General features: G+C 44.0%; 1 protein-coding gene across 1 annotated transcript in view; it reads left to right on the forward strand.

Moving 5' to 3' along the window:
* Positions 1-20,000, forward strand: part of plppr2a (phospholipid phosphatase related 2a) — a 28,433-nt gene that overhangs the window by 6,965 nt on the left and 1,468 nt on the right. The window contains exons 2-4 of the mRNA XM_078270210.1: positions 14,391-14,511; positions 16,092-16,342; positions 17,470-17,646. Of these exons, the coding sequence (XP_078126336.1) occupies positions 14,391-14,511; positions 16,092-16,342; positions 17,470-17,646 (549 nt within the window). The remainder of the gene's footprint in view (positions 1-14,390; positions 14,512-16,091; positions 16,343-17,469; positions 17,647-20,000) is intronic.

Raw genomic sequence — 20,000 nt, forward strand, 5'->3', positions numbered from 1 at the left:
ACAGGACATACTGCTCCACCTTAGTGTGTGTGTGTGTGTGTGTGTCTGTCTGTCTGTCTGTCTGTCTGTCTGTGTGTGTGTGTGTGTGTGTGTGTGTGTGTGTGTGTGTGTGTGTGTGTGTGTGTGTGTGTGTGTGTGTGTGTGTGTGTGTGTGTGTGTGTGTGTGTAGTGTGGGGACATACAGGACATACTGCTCCACCTTAGTGTCTGTCTGTCTGTCTGTCTGTCTGTGTCTGTCTGTGTGTGTGTGTGTGTGTGTGTGTGTGTGTGTGTGTGTGTGTGTGTGTGTGTGTGTGTGTGCAAACAAAATGTAGAATTTGAGTTTTTTCTGGCCTGATTTGTCCAACAATGTCCAGGCGTTTATGGGCTCGTGGTATTCCCTGAAGCAGCTCCTCTAGAGCTGCAGACACGGGTCCATTTGGACTCACCCTAACCCAATCAGCCTGTCGGGTGCTTTTGGCTACGTTCACACCGCAAATCTTAATGCTTAGTTCAGATTTTTTGCTCAGATCTGAGTCTTTGTTTGTCTGATCACATGACCTTTTAAAATGTGGACTATATCAGATTCCAGGGTGAACTGTTTGTGGTTTCGAACTGACCCGCATGCGCAAAAGACCAATACCAATGACATCAGAAATGCTGACTTCCTCCATAACCATAATGCTGACTTCCTCCATGACCTCCCAGACTTCTGGGAGGTCATGGAGGAAGTCAGCATTTTCACTTTTATTTCAATGTGTTTGTGTAATGGCAGCTGTAACATTAATGAGCAGGTGCTGAGGAGGAGGAGGATGAAGAGAAAGAGAGACTATGAGTAGAGTAACTAGAGTTATGGCTGCACATTCACTACAGAGGTCTGTGTGGATGCAGAGACAAAGCCAGGAGTGGTGGGACTGTGTTGTTTATTCAAAACTTTCAGATGTCGAAGCCAACTTTTGATTATCTGTTAGCGTGTATAGGACTAACTCCAGCCGGCGTATAATTGTGACAAATTTCGATGTAAATTGATGTAAAAGTGGCATCAAATCCGCCTTGGTTGTTCACACTACGGCCACATTGGGTCTGATTTGAGTGTTCAGATTTGGGCCACTTTTGCCTGCAGTCTGAACGCCTTATTTACATCACCTCTCACAAAAAGAAGTCAGTTGTTTGCATGTTTTAGAGGTTTTCTGTCTATTTTCTGAGACAGATTGGCCTCCACTACGGCACTGTAAACGGAAGTTATAGTGTGTTAGCAGTAAGCTTGTCAGCTATATTCGTTAACGTGATCCTGTGTTTTTTGTTTTAGTCCTGTTTCAGACGCCCTGTACTGCCCTTTATGTCAGATAAAAAGGAGAAATCTTTTATGTGATGCATTCTCATTTTGGGTTTACCGTGCTCCTGTTTTTTAAAGGTAGTGTCCTATCGTTAACCTCAGAGCATATTTCAGATGCTCGTACATGTTTCCCTGGTGGTCACAGAGCTGTCCTCTCAGTGCCCTCACATCCTCAGCCATAATGTCAGCGGACCGGCTTGAAACTGTGCTGTGCGTCACCCAGAGGAACCGTGACCTCACACCAACCCAGACACAAAACTCTCACATTCATGCACAACTGCACACGCATGGATCAATGCCTTTCTGTCTGTCACTTCAGCTTTTGCCTTAAATCTTCTTTGCTGTGCATCTTCTTTTTTTGACGTTACTACATGCCATGTCTCATATTTCAAACACGCACAAATTACTCTATTTCTACGACGTTCCACTTCCATGATTGCTCTGGTGGATGTGTGAGGACTATGGTTAACTGCTCCTCAGATCTCTGCAGGGTAAATCCAGACAGCTAGCTAGACTATCTGTCCAATCTGAGTTTTCTGTTGCACGACTAAAACAACTTTTGAACGTCCACATGTTCCACCAAAACAAGCTCCTTCCTGAGACTATTTAGCAGAGGCACTGCGGCTCCGTCCGGAGCTTAGCCCTGCCCACGATGATTGTGATTGGTTTAAAGAAATGCCAATAAACCAGAGCATGTTTTTCTCCCATCCCAGAATGCTGTGTGGACTAGTAAGACCTTCCTCTGGCAAGGCCAGACTACACACACATTGACTCAGTCGAGGCCAGTTTGCTGCTAACCTGGGTTAAAGAGACAGATGGCAGGGTCGGCTCCATGGTGGGACAGGGGGGCAGTACCGGCACAGGTTGCTGTGATGCCGGCTGCCATGGGTGAAGGCTTTCTCGCCTCTGCCCTTTAACTTCTGTTCTTCATGGAAAGAAATGAGGAAACGTGTGACGAGACGGGAGATGCAAAGGTGTCAAACGTATTCACACTCATTACTCAGGTAGAAGTATAGATACTGGGGTTTAAAAAGACTTCTGTAGAAGTTGAAGTATCAACTCAAGCTTTTTACTCAAGTAAAAGTGTAAAAGTACTGGTTTCAAAACTACTTTAAGTATATGAAACGGCTGCGGACCGGCTCCGTGCTCCGCCGTCGGTCCAGATTTGTTGCGTAACGGCTGCGGCCATCGCTGACAGCTGAAGTCACGAGGACCCACGAGATCTCGCAAATTCATGTATGATCGTGCGATATAACAGGATGTAGTTTCTATAAACAGAACCACAAACTTGACTTCAGGCCTTTCTCCGCCCATTACGACGTTTTCAAGGTGTAGTTCAGGGAAATATGATCCGGCGTGAGCACGGTCTATTTTATTTAGAAAATTAACCGGATGTTTTATTTTGTTTCTGTGCTCGACTTCCTGTCCCACACTATCTGCCGTGTGCTGAATTGCTGCGGAGCTCTCCGGTGTCCAGCAACAATAGAAGCTCTGGTATCTCAGTCCCTCCAGAAAAACAGCAAAATAAGCCCCGCATTTTTGTTGCAAAAAAGTCCCAAATATGTGACGTTATGAAGCGATGTGATGAAGCGACGTGATGAAGCGACGTTATGAAGCGACGTTATGAAGTGACGTTATGAAGCGACGTTATGAAGCGACGATATGATGCGACGTTATGAGGTGACGTGATGAGGCGACGTTATGAAGCGACGTTATGAAGTGACGTTATGAAGTGACGTTATGAAGTGACGTTATGAAGTGACGTTATGAAGTGACGTTATGAAGCGAGGTTATGAAGTGACGTTATGAAGCGACGTTATGAAGCGACGTTATGAAGCGACGTTATGAAGTGACGTTATGAAGCGACGTTATGAAGCGACGTTATGAAGCGACGTTATGAAGCGACGTTATGAAGCGACGTTATGAAGCGACGTTATGAAGCGATGTTATGAAGTGACGTTATGAAGTGACGTTATGAAGCGACGTTATGAAGCGACGTTATGAAGCGACGCTATGAAGCGACGTTATGAAGTGACGCTATGAAGTGACGCGATGAAGCGACGCTATGAAGTGAAGCGTATGCGATGAAGTGACGTTATGAAGCGACGGATGAAGCGACGTATGAAGCGACGGATGAAGCGACGTATGAAGTGACGTTATGAAGCGACGTTATGAAGCGACGCGATGAAGTGACGTTATGAAGTGACGTTATGAAGCGACGCGATGAAGCGACGTTATGAAGCGACGTATGAAGCTTTATGCGATGAAGCTGACGCTGATGAAGCGACGCTATGAAGCGACGTATGAAGCGACGTGATGAAGCCGACGCTATGAAGCGACGTGATGAAGCGACGCTATGAAGTGACGCGATGAAGTCGCTATGAAGCGATTTGATGAAGTGACGCGATGAAGTGACGGTGAAGTGACGCATGAAGCGACGTATGAAGTGACGCGATGAAGTGACGGATGAAGTGACGTGATGAAGTGACGCTATGAAGTGACGCTATGAAGCGACGTGATGAAGTGACGCGATGAAGTGACGTATGAAGTGACGCTATGAAGCGACGTGATGAAGCGACGTTATGAAGTGACGCTGAAGCTTTATGAAGCGACGCATGAAGTGACGCTATGAAGTGACGCGACGATGATGAAGCGACGTGATGAAGCGACGCGATGAAGCGACGCGATGAAGCGACGTTATGAAGCGACGTGATGAAGTGACGTTATGAAGCGACGCTATGAAGTGACGTGATGAAGCTGACGTGATGAAGTGACGTGATGAAGCGACGCGATGAAGCGACGCTGATGAAGCGACGTTATGAAGCTGACGTGATGAAGCTGACGTGATGAAGCGACGTGATGAAGCGACGTTATGAAGTGACGTGATGAAGCGACGCTGATGAAGTGACGCGATGAAGCGACGTGATGAAGCGACGTTATGAAGCGACGTTATGAAGCGACGTTATGAAGCGACGTTATGAAGGGACGTGATGAAGCGACGTGATGAAGTGACGTTATGAAGCGACGTTATGAAGCGACGTTATGAAGTGACGTGATGAAGCGACGTTATGAAGTGACGTTATGAAGTGACGTTATGAAGTGACGTGATGAAGTGACGTGATGAAGAGACGTGATGAAGTGACGTGATGAAGTGACGTTATGAAGTGACGTGATGAAGTGACGTGATGAAGAGACGTGATGAAGTGACGTGATGAAGTGACGTTATGAAGTGACGTGATGAAGTGACGTGATGAAGTGACGTTATGAAGCGACGTTATGAAGCGACGTTATGAAGCGACGTTATGAAGTGACGTTATGAAGTGACGTTATGAAGCGACGTGATGAAGTGACGTGATGAAGCCACGTGATGAAGTGACGCTATGAAGAGACGTGATGAAGTGACGTGATGAAGTGACGTTATGAAGCGACGTGATGAAGAGACGTGATGAAGTGACGTTATGAAGCGACGTGATGAAGTGACGTGATGAAGTGACGTTATGAAGTGATGTCATTACGTGACGTGAACATCATCTAAAAGCTGCAAACCCCGCGATGAAGCCACGATGACACCACAGTTTTAAAAAGTTTCCACAATTTCATTGCATAATATTGCATAAATATCCCTCATATTCCATCACATTTTTAAAGAAAAACGTGACAAATAAGGATTTTAGCCCAAAACAATCACAAAAAAACTCAGCATGTTTCTGGAAGGACTGTCTAGTCTAGACAGCCAATCTGGCAAACCTGTTATATGACATCTTTTCAAACGCTGCCCCCCCCCCCAGCCATCTCACTCCTGGATTCATGTGAGAGTTCAAAGACTATAGACACAAAGAACATACTAATATTTATTGTTTTATCATCATATACCTGCAAACATCCACTGAAATGAATCAACTGTATAACTAATGACAGTGACACAAATAATAAAACATGGTATCTGCTCCGGAGGGCTGCAGATCGCCGGAGCTGTCGTTCTGCAGTCATATCCACTGTGCCATCACCACCATATTTATAGAGCACATTTAAAACAACAGTTGACCAAAGTGCTGAAAAAAAAACATAAAAAGAATAAAATGAACACAACAAAAATATTGTTGCATCTCTTTTCGGTGTTGTAGTTTGCAGACGGTCCCTAAACACTCGTCTTATCGTCTCAACACCAGAACTAAACAGAGCTGGATTAACAACGTTCATGTCTTTCTGTCACATCTCCTGCAGTCAGAGTCCCTGTGTTCCCTCAGAAGGAATCACTGCACATGGGGAGACACTTGGAACGACATCTCCAGCATGTTTAGAGGCTAAAACAGGTTTAAAACCTGCCCTGTTTCAGCCTGCTGGGTGCTAATGCTAGCAGGAGGAGAACACGGTGTAGGTTTAGTTCTTCTCTACTGACAGCTCTCCACGTTTACACACAACAGAGCTACGGGGGGGAATCAACTGGAAGTCTCCTTTAATAATCTTCTTGGTCATAAAAAAGGATAAATGGCTCAGTTCATTTCCAAGTTCAAGTCCAGTCTGCAAGATATATAAATAAGAAATATATGTAATCTTTAGTGTTCTACACCATTTATCTTTTAAATAAATTCAATTAACGTTGTGCACTTTGCTGAAGGGAACAAGGGCATTGCTGTCCCTGCATGTGATATTTTGATCTGTGTGTGTGCTTTTGCACACGTCTCTGTTTCAGTAGACGCAGTAATGTCTGTGTGCATGCCCTCGGCTCTTGTGAATGCATCTGTGTTTGCTTTTATGTGCTGCGTGCCCATCCATCCGTGACCTAGATCATTCTTGTTCTTTTCTCAGTCGTCATCCGTCATCATGTCAGTGGATAGAAGGCCACGCAGTCGTCTGGGTCCTGTCTGTGTTTTTCAGTCAGTCTCCTGTTAGCATCCGTTGAAAGTCCTGGTGAGAAGCCCCGTGAGTAAAAGGTGAAGGTGATGGTGATCCTGATGCACTCAGACAGGTGCCGTGTCTCTCGTATCATCCATTAGCCAAAATCACACGTTGCATTACACTGCTTTGCGGAGATTAAGGTTGCTGTAGATGATAACAGATAATGGAAAACTTGTGACAGCTAGGAATCTCTTTGTACTTCACACATGAATAACCTTCCGCATGTTGTCAGAAGCATTAGGCATTAGGCGTTAGGTGTTATGGCTGCAGTGCTGCACTTCACAGAGATGGTTCTGCACTTGGTGTGTACAAAACAACAGCTTACTTCATCAAGATATTTTTCTTGGAGTATAAAGTTTAGCATTCTCTGCATCAGAGTTTCTCCAGAGTTTCTGCAGGTTTTGCCAAGTCAAATGTAAGACCTTTATGAATGAAATTTAAGACCTATATATCCCAACATAAAAGTTAGGGATGCACCCAATCCAGATTTTTGGGGTTCGGTCGAATACCGAATCCGCTGGTTAAGATTCTCCCGAATCCGCAACCGAACACAGTCAACACATTAATGAAGTAAACAGTGACTGTCCTTCCTTTGCCGTACCTGAAGTTGCTGCATTCTGGCTGCTGTCTGTAGATTCCTTCATGCTCAGCTCGTATTCTTCCAGATGTTTCATACCAGATGTTGTAACAGCGGTGATGTTGTGTATTGTTTAGGGTCCTCGCCACCACCAGACTAATCAGCATTGCAGATTGAACATGTAGCTGGACTTGAATGGCCTTCTTTTGACTGAAAGTACTGCCAAACAACCCTTTTTCTGCTCACCAGTTCCATTTCCACTTCCTCTCAGCCTGCTGCATTGAAGCTCCACCTACGTCAATACCTTCCTGTAATCAACGGCGCCGTCATTACGGCGACCAGCGTAGCGCGGAGTGACAGCGTAGGGTTCAGCAGAAACCCAACCCCGTCAAAAAGCCCAATATTCAGACGATGCCGAATCCTGGATTCGGTGCATCCCTGATAAAAGTACAACAAAATGCAGAGTCACAAAAGTACTTGCAACGTAAATATATGTATGTATTGAATAAAAGCGACGAGGAGAAATAATAATCATATACAAATTATATGTGGACTATAGCGAAAGAAAGAACTACAACACCCCAGAATAAAAAAAACAAACATTTCAAAGAGCATTAGAGGGAGCGTTGCCTGGACGTAGGAAAATGAAGACCTGAGTCCTGAGATTTATACAAAGTTGGAATTTAAAAATATGTCATGCATGATTCCTAAATTAGCTGTTATATAATAATGGATGGATTAATAATGGATGGATTAATAATGGATGGATTAAATGGTGGAGTCTCAACACCTGAAATGTAGAAGTGTTGTAGAAAAGATTATGGTTTAGTAAATCTATCACTGCAAACACTGTATTGCATATATACATTGTATATATATATATATTTTCTTATATTTTTACTTTAACCTTCATTTATCCAGTGACAGTTGTACAGTACATACGTGTGCAGCAGCACCCTGCTTCACATTCACATTATACAGTTCCACAAATGTCTTTAGTTTACCAGAGGATTGGAGACATATACACACCAAAAAATAAATATATAATAAATAAAAAGTCAAGCCTTGTTTCAGAATTCTGAAAATATGATATAGGAGAAAGTAAAACATTACAACAAAACATTAAAACCAGAAATCCAACTTTAATATCATGCATCACTCTGTGTCTTTAAGCCTGCATAACCAGCTACATTTTCCCAACCAGAGCTCAGGCTTAGTTATAAGGAACCAGGTGGAACTAACTAATTCATATGTATATATGCCTACGGTATGAATGTTGACTATCCCGTGCTGAGTGGTAGAGAGCCCTCTTTCTTTAGTTGAGTCATGAAGGACAGCGCAGTGGCATTTACGTGCGGTCGTCCGCTGTTTACCTTCATTAAATCCCCTGAAAAGAGACAGTCACACATCAGACTGCCCTAGTCAAAACTCAGCCAGACATTTATGTTTTATTTTGGCCACTTTATTTGATCACTAAACAGAGTCAGCTGCTGTTTGCAGAAGGAGACACTAATGGAAGCAATCTGCATCTCTCTGCTCTGCTGCAGTGCCATCAGTCACACTTATTCCAAAATGTTTCATTTGTCCTTGCAACTGTATTGACATCATCACCGCACCATGATGGCATGGCAGGCTGTTTGTCCCGTCTTTAGCAGGGTTGGGTACCGAAACCAGACCGAATGACAATGCAGACTTCGACTGATGCAGTTGACCGAGAGAGGAGTCAGACACGAGGAAACATGGGGGGGGGGGCTCTATAGAGAAACCTGTAGGGGGAGCTCTGTAGAGAAACCTGTAGGGGGGGGCTCTATAGAGAAACCTGTAGGGGGGCTCTGTAGAGAAACCTGTAGGGGAGCTCTATAGAGAAACCTGTAAGGGGGGGGGCTCTATAGAGAAACCTGTAGGGGGGGCTCTATAGAGAAACCTGTAGGGGGGGTTCTGTAGAGAAACCTGTAGGGGGGGGGCTCTATAGAGAAACCTGCCAGCAAAAAGAGAGAAAACAGCCAAGAAATGGCCAAAACTGCGTAGCGCCCCTTTAATGTGGTTGTAAAGTACCTTTCTGCCATCTGTTATTTGTTGTTGTTTAGCAGCTGTTGACTGGTGAAATTAGTTACTGTTATTACATTTTAAATAAATATTTTCAATTTGACCATATGGCTTTAGCAATAAACAAGCCGTGTCACGACTGTCGTTTGTTCTTATATCTTTTAAAGTATCGGGTCAGGCACCATTCTGAAGCGTTTTAGCAACCGGTATCGGAAAAAACCCAAACAATGCCCAACCCTAACTCGTAGCTTTAAAGTACAGGAACCACACTAGTAAAGCTGTTTCTACACAGTAATTAAATCCTTTCAGAAGCTTGTTGAGATCATAATCATGTGGAGAATGACAATATATCCTGCCTTTCTTCTCTCCAGCTTCTGAATGTGCATATCTTCTGATTTATAAAATGATATGTAAAATAATGAAATATAAAATATTTCCTTCTCTTCCTGTAGTGTTCCTCTCATCCATTCCTGCTGTCTTTCCTCTCCTCCTCTCAGGGCTTCTCTGTCATCTCCACAGTCCTCTTCATTCATCTCATGGCTCTGAGTAAAACATTCCCCTTCATTGTCCTGGCTCTGAATACACTCTCACATTTGACTAATACCCACTGACACAAATCGAGATCTCATTACTTACACACACGGAGCAGAAAATGGCTTCTGTGCTCGTGACGTTGTGTGTGCATGCACGCAGAGATAATCAGGTTTTATTTGTGTATTAATGTTTCATTCCTTCACTGCTTTCTCCTGTTCTGCTCCTTAATCATGCATGCAAGTATGCATGTAATACACATATTTTCCTAATCTGAAAGCCCTTCTTGCTTTTTCTAGAAATCATTCTGCATCATCAGTGTTGACTGGACGGGCAGTTTAATTCCCAGGAATTATAATCCACTCGGTCCTAAACCGCAGCGACAACCGTCGTCAGATTTATCTATGAATCCTTGGCAGAGACGGAAAGCTGAAACCACTGCAGTGAAGAGAGATAATTTGGGAATGTTGGTCGAAATAATGTGCTCCATGAGTCACATGGCTGCCTCCACGCATGAATAATTCACCCTTGCAGTATCACTCCCAACCCCATCACTGTTCGTCTTTCTTTCTTTACTCTTCAACTTTCTGATTTATATTTTCTTTAGGGGTGTTTCTTTTTGACTATCGACATCAAAAGCAGAATCGGCGATTCCCCCAGTAGTTTTTGTCTCTCTCCATCCCCGCTTACTTGCACACGTTCAAAGAAAAAAACAAAAAACAGACACAGCATAGCTTACTGGCTGGTAGCATGCAGCTAAAGACACAGGATAAGGTTAGCTTACCGGTAGCCTGCAGCTAAAGACACAGGGTAAGGTTAGCTGTCCGGTAGCCTGCAGCTAAAGACACAGGATAACGTTAGCTTACGGGTAGCCTGCAGCTAAAGACACAGGGTAACGTTAGCTTACCGGTAGCCTACAGCTAAAGACACAGGATAACGTTAGCTTATGGGTAGCCTGCAGCTAAAGACACAGGATAACGTTAGCTTACGGGTAGCCTGCAGCTAAAGACACAGGATAACGTTAGCTTACTGGTAGCCTGCAGCTAAAGACACAGGGTAACGTTAGCTTACCGGTAGCCTGCAGCTAAAGACACAGGGTAACGTTAGCTTTCCGGTAGCCTGCAGCTAAAGACACAGGGTAAGGTTAGCTTACCGGTAGCCTGCAGCTAAAGACACAGGGTAACGTTAGCTTAGCGGTAGCCTGCAGCTAAAGACACAGGGTAACGTTAGCTTACCGGTAGCCTGCAGCTAAAGACACAAGGTATCGTGGGATTTCGGGGTCAGAGCTTCCTATTCATGTGGATTATGGTGGCTGGACAGCAGATATGGGGGACTCGAGTCACATGACTTGACAGCAAAAAAAGACTTGAGACTTGCTTGATAAACATTCATAAAAGACTCGCCTTGACTTAGACTTGAGTCACATGACTTGACTTTCTGTTTAATAAATATATATTCTTTCCCCTCTGATATTGAGGAGGAGTTAACTTTGTGATTTTAGTGCTGTTGCATGTGCAGGAACCCGTTGATATGATGACGCGTCGCAGACCTTTCGACGTGACCATTTCACAAACTGCAATGACACTGAGCTGCTCTGGGGGACGCAACAACGGGGGAATGAAACAACGACAACAACGGGACGGTTGTGGTTAGGAAGAGATTAACGCTGAAAGGAACTGCAACACGCAGGACGCCATCCCCGGTCTCCTGGGTGAAAGTCCTGTGTTGTTTGACCCATCCACCCCCCCGACCAACCTCCCTACGCAGATTTTCTGCTTTTACTACTCCCTACCGTTGTCGTGCTGTGATCGCGACATATGCTTCCCATTTAAATACATTTAATTAAAAGTCCTAATCACCCCACAAAAAAAACGACATAATCGTGTCCTCTTCACGAATCAATAGATTCAATAACGTAACCATTTCACGAACTGCCGTGAGATGGGCTGACCCAAGTTATGACTTGACTTGATTGATTGTCGCAGAAAATGACTTGGATTGCTTGAGACTTGAAGGTTAAGACTTGAGACTTGAGACTTGCTTGTGACTTGCCCATTTGCAACTTACTCCCATCTCTGCTGGACAGTAAGAGGACGCAGTAATTGTGTGAGATATTTTAGAGGGTAAATCACTGGAGAAGTGGTGGGGTTAAGTGTGTCGCTTTTAAAAGCTGTGGGCGACTTTATGACTGACTTTCACAGGACAAACATTCACATTGAATAACAGCATTGGACAAAAAGGCGTAGTAGTGCTGCTTCACAGCTTCGCCCCAAGGCAAAATGTTCAAGAGCACTTGTCCGTGAGTGACGGCACACTACCATTACTTCACATTTTGTAATATTACACATGCTCAAACCATCCCCAGCCATGCAATCCCCATGGAAACAGCCGCTATGTTGTCTTTAATTGCTCCATAAATGGTTGTCCACTGGTGCATTGCCGGATTTGAAGCTACTGATTTATCCCCCTCAGCTTTTGATTGTATGCTCGTATCGGTGTTTGTAGGGTTGCGTTTCATTGATTGAAGAAAACACTCGGTTGGGCACGTACTTCACAGCGCTGCTGCACTGACTGGGACCCTGCATGCTATTAATTCATTTGACTCAGCTGGGGCTGCTTTGAAAAGCCCAGAAGCATGAGATTGACTGAAAACACGATCATTTTCATCAAGTTGTCTCTCTCTCTGCTGTGCCTTTCTGTTTTCCGTTTCTCTTTCTGTAGTTCTTTGTCCTAGCCTAGAAATCTAGACCCCCCTAGAGGCAGCAGATGTAATCTGCAGCAGGGTCGTCTAGCAACTCTCTGTTGGCTTGAGAGCTGGAAAAACCAAACTCTGGTCAGGCCAATCACATCGTGTATAGAGTGGGTGGGCGGGGCTTATGGCTGCTGCTGCTGCTGGTGAACAGCGTCTCTGGAAGACTTGGAGTTCAGCTTTTCTTTGAAAAAAGAACAAAGAACGGCCCTGAAGTCATTCTTAAAAAAGGAAGACGTGTTCAGAGTTTAAAGTGTAATCTATCAGCTAGCTCTGCTCTGATTGGTTGTAGCGCTATCCTATTGTGTTTAGAGGGAATTTAAAGACAACCGTTTATCCCGCCCCCCGGATTGAGCCCAGCCAATGGAGAGTTCCCAGACCCAACATCTGGATGTGGGGCTGGCTTGTCAGGCTATCGTCGTCCTGCTTTCCCAACATATTCTCTCTCTAACTCGTCAAATACTGACTCTTGGTCAGGCCCACTTGGCTTCACTTTTTTAACGCTCTGGGTTGGGACCAGGAGTTGATTTCTAGACTGTATAAGTGAAGCCAAAACATCGGGATCGCCCCCGGTGGCTGTCTGCAGTAGAGGTCATAAGCCCCGCCCGGCCAAAAGTTCAGAATCAGAATCACTTTTTTCGCCAAATGCATTAGCAGACGCACAGGAATTTGACATGGCAATCAGTAACACAGAAGCTTGACAAACAGTATATGCGTATAGCTGGATAAGCATGTTTAAAACAATTAATAATAAAATAGTCCAAAGTTCTGTAGCGTTCATTGTTTGTGTTTGTTCATCTTTCACCAAAAGTTTAACTTGAGTACAACAAAGATAGAAATCATATCACCTCCATTTAGGGATAATATCATACACCTGTTAGATCAGTACACGATATCGGCCGAAACCCAAGTTCAGGTATTGGAATCGGTAAGCAGAAAATTCGGACCATCTCTAGTAGAAACACAACAAGAGTGTGAATCTGGAAACGGTGTTATAATAGGTCTCCTTTAAAGCATAACTCTCACTAAAATCCAACCTAGGGTCTTTTTGTGAATGTACCTGAGTCAAACTTTCATTTAAAAGCATATTTAGGACGGAAACGCCACTTTTAAGATGGACCGTATTCTGGTTTTTGGGTCAAATGGCCTTTTGAATGGGAGAGCTAGGGGCGCTACGATGCTAGCCTCAAAATATCTGTTTATAGACCACTAAGAAGGCTCGACACAACATGAGACTTTGGTCCAAGTATCACCAGGGACTCTACACCTTAACCACAGCACTGACAACATTGGTTGTGTTCAGAGTTTACTAAAAAAGGTTTTAACAACTCACGTAGCTCTTGTTGTTTCCGGCTGCTACCACCTCGGCAGTCACAACGAGTCGACATCAAAACAAGGAGCCCCAGATTTAGGATATCTTGGTCACCGGTGGAGTTAAGGTGTAGAGTCCCTGGTGATACTTGGAGCAAAGTCTCATGTTGTGTCGAGCCTTCTTAGTGGTCTATAAACAGATATTTTGAGGCTAGCATCGTAGCGCCCCTAGCTCTCCCATTCAAAAGGCCATTTGACCCAAAAACCAGAATACGGTACATCTTAAAAGTGGCGTTTCCGTCCTAAATATGCTTTTAAACGAAAGTTTGACTCGGGTACATTCACAAAAAGACCCTAGGTTGGATTTTGGCGAGAGTTAGGCTTTAATAAGACAGATGATAATATAGTTAACATGACCCGCAAGATTGCTGGACATCAGTTTAATTCTCTGACTACGATCTGCAAATCCAGGGTGGTGAGGAAAGGACAAGCAATTTGTGGTGACGGGCTACATCCCCTATTCCAGGCACATGAGATGCTGCCATCAGGCAGAAGATATAGGGTGCCAAACGGGCTCGCAAATCATCCATTCCTACCATCATTACACTACTGATAAGTTAGGGGAAATAACTTGATCCTTTCCATGTGATAATACTGCACTATATTATTAAAATGTCACTGATGATATGGCACTGTACTATTGAAAGCCCACTGGTGCTAATGACACTGTACTTTACTATTTTATAATGTAGAGATACTTGGTGTTGTGTATTGTTGTTGGGCAGGGGGGGATGGAGGGTTTCAGTGGTCCTGTTGTTGTCTGTTGTCTATGGTCTGTTGTCTGTCTGTCTATCTGATGAGCTGTATGGTGCAAGATGAATTTCTGAAAGGATCAATACATGTCTATCTATAAGTAAGGTGTCTAATTAATTAAATGTGCACATTGTTTCTTGTGCGTGCAGATTGTCATTGGAGAGCTGTGTGCCTTCTTCACCAAGGCAGAGGGAACCCAGGAGAAGACGATTGTCACCGCAGACTGCTGCTACTTCAACCCCTTACTGAGGCGCATCATACGCTTCCTAGGTGAACACGTGTTTTGTATTACACCGCCCTTCCTGTGAAATGGACATATCTGTGTCTAAGTGTTTGGTTTTAACAGAAAGCGCAAGAGGCTAACTAAAAAAAAAGATCAAGAAAGCATAAAAGGGAAGGTAGACTTGTGAGAACGTGACCCGCTTCACTTCAGAGTTTGTCTAGCAGAGCTTGTGCACGTATTGTAGCTGTTAATTGGCTGATGAACTGTGATATAATCTTGGAGGTTAGATATTCACAATCATGGCAGGAAGACACTCGTGAATACTAAGTAGCCTGAGCCGAACGAGGTGAGGTGGAGGCTTCTCGTTGCAATTTCACACCTTAGCTGATAAAAATGTGTTGCAGCTATTTTAGGAAAGAAAAACTTATTATCACCCGTTTTTATCTCATTCCAACATCTATTCTTCCTTTCTTCATCTTCTGATATATCTTTAAACACCCTCCCCCCGTCTCTTTGCCTTTTGTTGTTTTATACCACTTCTCCGAAATCGTTCCAAAATATTTTGTGCCTTACTATATCTTCTGATATATCTTTATAAACTTTTGTCCTCCCTTTTGTCTCTTTGCCTTTTTTAGAGTAACCCTAACCCCTAACCCCTACCCCTAACCCCTAACCCCTAACCCCCGACCTCTAGCTTCAACTCCCACACATATTATCTTAACAACAAACACTTAGATACCTGTGAGTGGAGGGACTTCAAGGAGGGGCTGAGATGCTTTGGGGATGCTGCTTCCATTTAGTGGTTTGTGCATCAAAACCTCACCTGTGGCTGTGGGGTTTTCTTTAATTTACCCTAACCCCTAACCCCCCTAACCCTTCCTCTTTCTCTTTCTTTTCATCTCTCTGACCCCTAAACCTTTCCCTTCACTCCTTACCCTTATCTTAACCCTATCCCACCTGGGCCCTAACCTCTGACCTCTAGCTTCAACTCCCATACAAATTATCTTAACAACGAACACTTAGATACCCTAACCCCTACCCCCTACCCCTAACCCCTACCCTCTACACCTAACCCCTACCCCCTACCCCTAACCCCTACCCCTACTCCCTACCCCTAACCCTAACCACGTAGTCGTCGGACGCGTGGGGAGGCTTCTGGGATCCGAACACACCTAACCCTAACCCCTACCCCTAACCCTTTTTTATTAGTAGGATAACCCCTTGAGATGAAGGGGGTCCTTAAAACAATTAAATAGTAAATGCAAAACACAAAATACATTCACAAATACACACATCACTCCCAAGCCTGACTGCTCCAACAACAACTGATCCCCTCCTCCCCCATATACACACAAGTAACAACACATTACATTTGCATACATCCCAAATATGACAGGAGCCAACTCATAAAATAGTAATATGTCAAGTTAGAAACAAAAGCAGGTTCATTGTAAATAATTAAAGACAGATGCCTTAAACAAAACAAATGAAGTAACTGATCTAAGTGAAGTGGGCAAGGCATCCAATCAGATGGTGCTTTAGTTTTAAAGATTTCCTTAGAGATTCTGGAAACCGAGAAAAAGGTGTACACTGTTTTATATCCTTCACCCCCAACTCTCCTCCCCAGGTGTCTATGCCTTCGGCCTGTTCACCACCACCATCTTCGCCAACGCCGGCCAGGTAGTGACAGGAAACCAGACACCTCACTTCCTGTCTGCCTGCCGACCGAACTACACAGCGTTGGGCTGCCAGTCCACCATGCAGTACATCGGCGAGCGCCGCGCCTGCACAGGAAACCCGCTGACCGTCATGTCAGCGCGGAAATCCTTCCCGTCCAAGGACGCAGCACTCAGCGTGTACTCTGCCGTGTACACAGTGGTAGGTCTGAGCACGCCGGAGCACATACACGGCGCTTCCGTTAATGTATGACCTCACGCCCCACAGAAACCATCTGAGAAGCCGTTTACCGATTTAACAGAAAATCCGATGAGATGGACCGCACAAACTTTACGTCGATATTCATGAAATGCAACTGAATTTTACTCTTTACATAAAGCCTCCTGCACACTGGCTGTGTGGCGTGAGCGTGTCAGCTGTGTGGCATGTCCGCTTATATTTTGTCTCCCATGTTAACAGGTTAGAGCGTGCACACCGCCTGCGTGACACGTACGTATCAGGCGCGGCTCGAGCCGCGCCGAAAACGCGTGCATGCTAGAAGTAAGACAACGCCTATTATTCACGCCACACGCCAGCGTGTTGGAAGCGTCTCCAGACAACATAGAACACAAAAGATGTTTATATGTTATTATGACACTAATACATATTAATAAATGATATGTTGATGTTTGAAAGTCTCGAGGTTTTGATATAATGCAGATATAAATGTCATTTAAAAATAAATAATTATTGATTTTCTAATATGTCACCTGTCAGTCCAGAAGGAAATATTCTGGAGCCTATTTCAACGTCAATACTGCTGACGTTGTCTTTGTTGTAATCAGATCAGAATATATTTATGTTTATGTTTATGGGAAACATCCATGTGTCCAGACAAGACTAGCAGCAGCAGCAGCAGCAGTCAGACACCTTTCTGGTGTTAAAGACATAGAAAACACCACGCAGCTGACACGCAGCTGACACGCAGCTGACACGCCACGCTCACGCCACGCAGTCAGTTTGCAGGAGGCCTAAGGCATTTTCCATTCAATATTACTACATTTGCATAAAAACATGTGGATGGAAACATGGCTAATGTTTAGGCTTTGTACACATTATATTTAGCCTGGTTTTTGAAAAGCCTTGTCAGGCTGTAATGATGCAAACATGCTTGTGTGTATGTGTGTGTGTGTGTGTGTGTGTGTGTGTGTGTGTGTGTGTGTGTGTGTGTGTGTGTGTGTGTGTGTGTGTGTGTGCGTGTGTGTGTGTGTGTGTGTGCACGTGTGCGTGTGCGTGTGTGTGTGTGTGTGTCCCTGCTGTGCGCGCCCTTCCTGTCTGCCTCTCTGCAGATGTACGTGACTCTAGTGTTCAAGACCAAAGGCACGCGGCTGACCAAGCCCACCATCAGCCTCACGCTGCTCTGCCTGGCCATGCTGGTGGGCGTGGTGCGGGTGGCCGAGTACCGCAACCACTGGGGGGACGTCCTGGCGGGATTCTTCACCGGGGGAGCCATCGCTGTGTTTTTGGTGAGAGACTAGACCAGACAGGAAGATCTTTAAAGATTATTTTTTTGGGCTTTTTCCGCCTTTAATAGACAGGACAGCTAGGTGAGAAGAGGAGAGAGGGGGGGAAGACATGCAGCCACGATGAAACCACAGTTTTAAAAAGTTCCTGCATATTCCATCATATTTTTTAAGAAAACGTGATGGATAATCAAGGATTTTAGCCCAAAACAATCACAAAAAAACTTCTTCTGGAAGGACTGTTTATTTCAGAAATCTGGGTTTCTTTCAACCAAAATGCCCCAAAATAAACTGGATGTACGTTGTATGGGACCCGTGCGTTCTTTGCAGGTAAAATAAATGATTACTTTCACTGAATTGTGGGTGTTTTATTCAGTTTTATAGCATTCATACAGTGGGGCTCGAAAGTTTGGGCACCCCAGGTAAACATTTGTATTAATGTGCATAAAGAAGCCAAGAAAAGATGGAAAAATCTCCAAAAGGCATCAAATGACAGATTAGACATTCTTATAATATGTCAAAAAAAGTTTGATTTTATTTCCATCATTTACACTTTCAAAATAACAGAAAACAAAAAATGGCGTCTGCAAAAGTTTGGGCACCCTGCAGAGTTTAATACCTTGTACCGCCCCCTTTGGAAAGTATCACAGCAGACAGAGTCTCAGTTCTTGTTGGAGGTATCTTCGCCCATTCTTCCTTACAAAAGTCTTCCAGTTCCATGAGATTTCTGGTCTGTCTGTCACGCACGGCTCTTTTAAGGTCTATCCATAGATCCATAGACACACCATTTCTGTTGAGGTCACTGTGAAGGCCATGGCAAAACCTTCAGTTTACGCCTCTTGATGTAATCCACCGTGGACTTTGAGGTGTGTTTAGGATCATTATCCATTTGTAGAAGCCATCCTCTCTTTAACTTCAGTTTTTTCACAGATGGCATCAAGTTAGCGTCCAAAATTTGCTGAAATGTTATTGAATCCATTTTTCCTTCTACTCGTGAAATGTTCCCTGTGCCACTGGCTGCAATACAACCCCAAAGCATGATTGATCCACCCCATGCTCAACAGTTGGACAGAGGTTCTTTTCATTACATTCTGACCCTTTCTTCTCCAAACGTGCCTTTGCACATTCTGGCCAAAAAGTCCTATTTTAACCTCATCGGTCCACAGAACTTGTTTCCACAATGCATCAGGCTTGTCTATATGTTCACTTGCAAACTTCAAACGCTGATTTTTGTGGTGAGGACGTAGAAGAGGTTTTCTTCTGATGACTCTTCCATGAAGACCATATTTGTTCAAGTATCCAGTGTCTCCAACTAGGGTGTCTGCCAGATCTTTCTGGATGGATTGTGTAGTCAAACGTGGGTTTTGACTTGCTTTTCTCACAATCCTGTGAGCTGTTCTGTCTGATATTTTTCTTGGTCTTCCAGATCTTGCTTTAACTTCCATTGTTCCTGATGACTGCCATTTCTTAATTACATTCTGAACAGAGGATATTGGCATCTGAAAACGCTTTGCTATCTTCTTATAGCCTTCTCCTGCTTTGTGAGCGTCAACTATTTTCAGTTTCAGTTTTCTAGACAACTGCTTAGAAGAACCCTTGGTGCTGATTGTTGGGGCAAGGTCAGATGAGTCTGGGCATTTAAAACCTTTGAGATTGACATCACCTGGTCTTTCCAGACGATGATTGAGAACAATCCATGACACTGTCAGGTCTCAGCTTGCCAAAGGGGGCGGTGCACGTTATAAACTCTGCAGGTTGCCCAAACTTTTGCAGACGCCATTTTTTGTTTTCTGTTATTTTGAAAGTGTAAATGATGGAAATAAAATCTAATTTCTTTTTTACATATTATAAGAATGTCTAATCTGTCATTTGATGCCTTTTGGAGATTTTTCCATCTTTTCTTGGCTTCTTTATGCACATTAATAGAAATTTTTTACCTGGGGTGCCCAAACTTTCGAGCCCCACTGTAGCAGTCTCTGGACTAAACTTTGACATAAACCAGTCTGTGATCCACTCAACATCCTCTGATCTCAACTATTAGTCAAAATAATTCATAGTTTCTGCTTTTTTATAGCAGCCATCTTCTTTGTTTTCAAGTAGCAGGGAATTCACGCGGAACCGTCGCAACTCTGCCGTCATTATGTTAAGCCCCGCCCACCGACTCTATACACGATGTGATTGGCCTGACTAGAGTTTGGTTTTTCCAGCTCACATGCCAACAGAGAGTTGCTAGACGACCCTGGCTAGATTTCTAGGCTAGTTGCACACCATTCTGAGGAAAAATGTAATGCAACCCCTAGAAACTCTAGCAAAATGATGCACACTGTACTGAGATTGAACGTGGCAAGGCTTGTTAA

The sequence above is a fragment of the Sander vitreus genome, chromosome 15, assembly GCF_031162955.1.
Source record: "Sander vitreus isolate 19-12246 chromosome 15, sanVit1, whole genome shotgun sequence".
Lineage (NCBI taxonomy): Eukaryota > Metazoa > Chordata > Actinopteri > Perciformes > Percidae > Sander > Sander vitreus.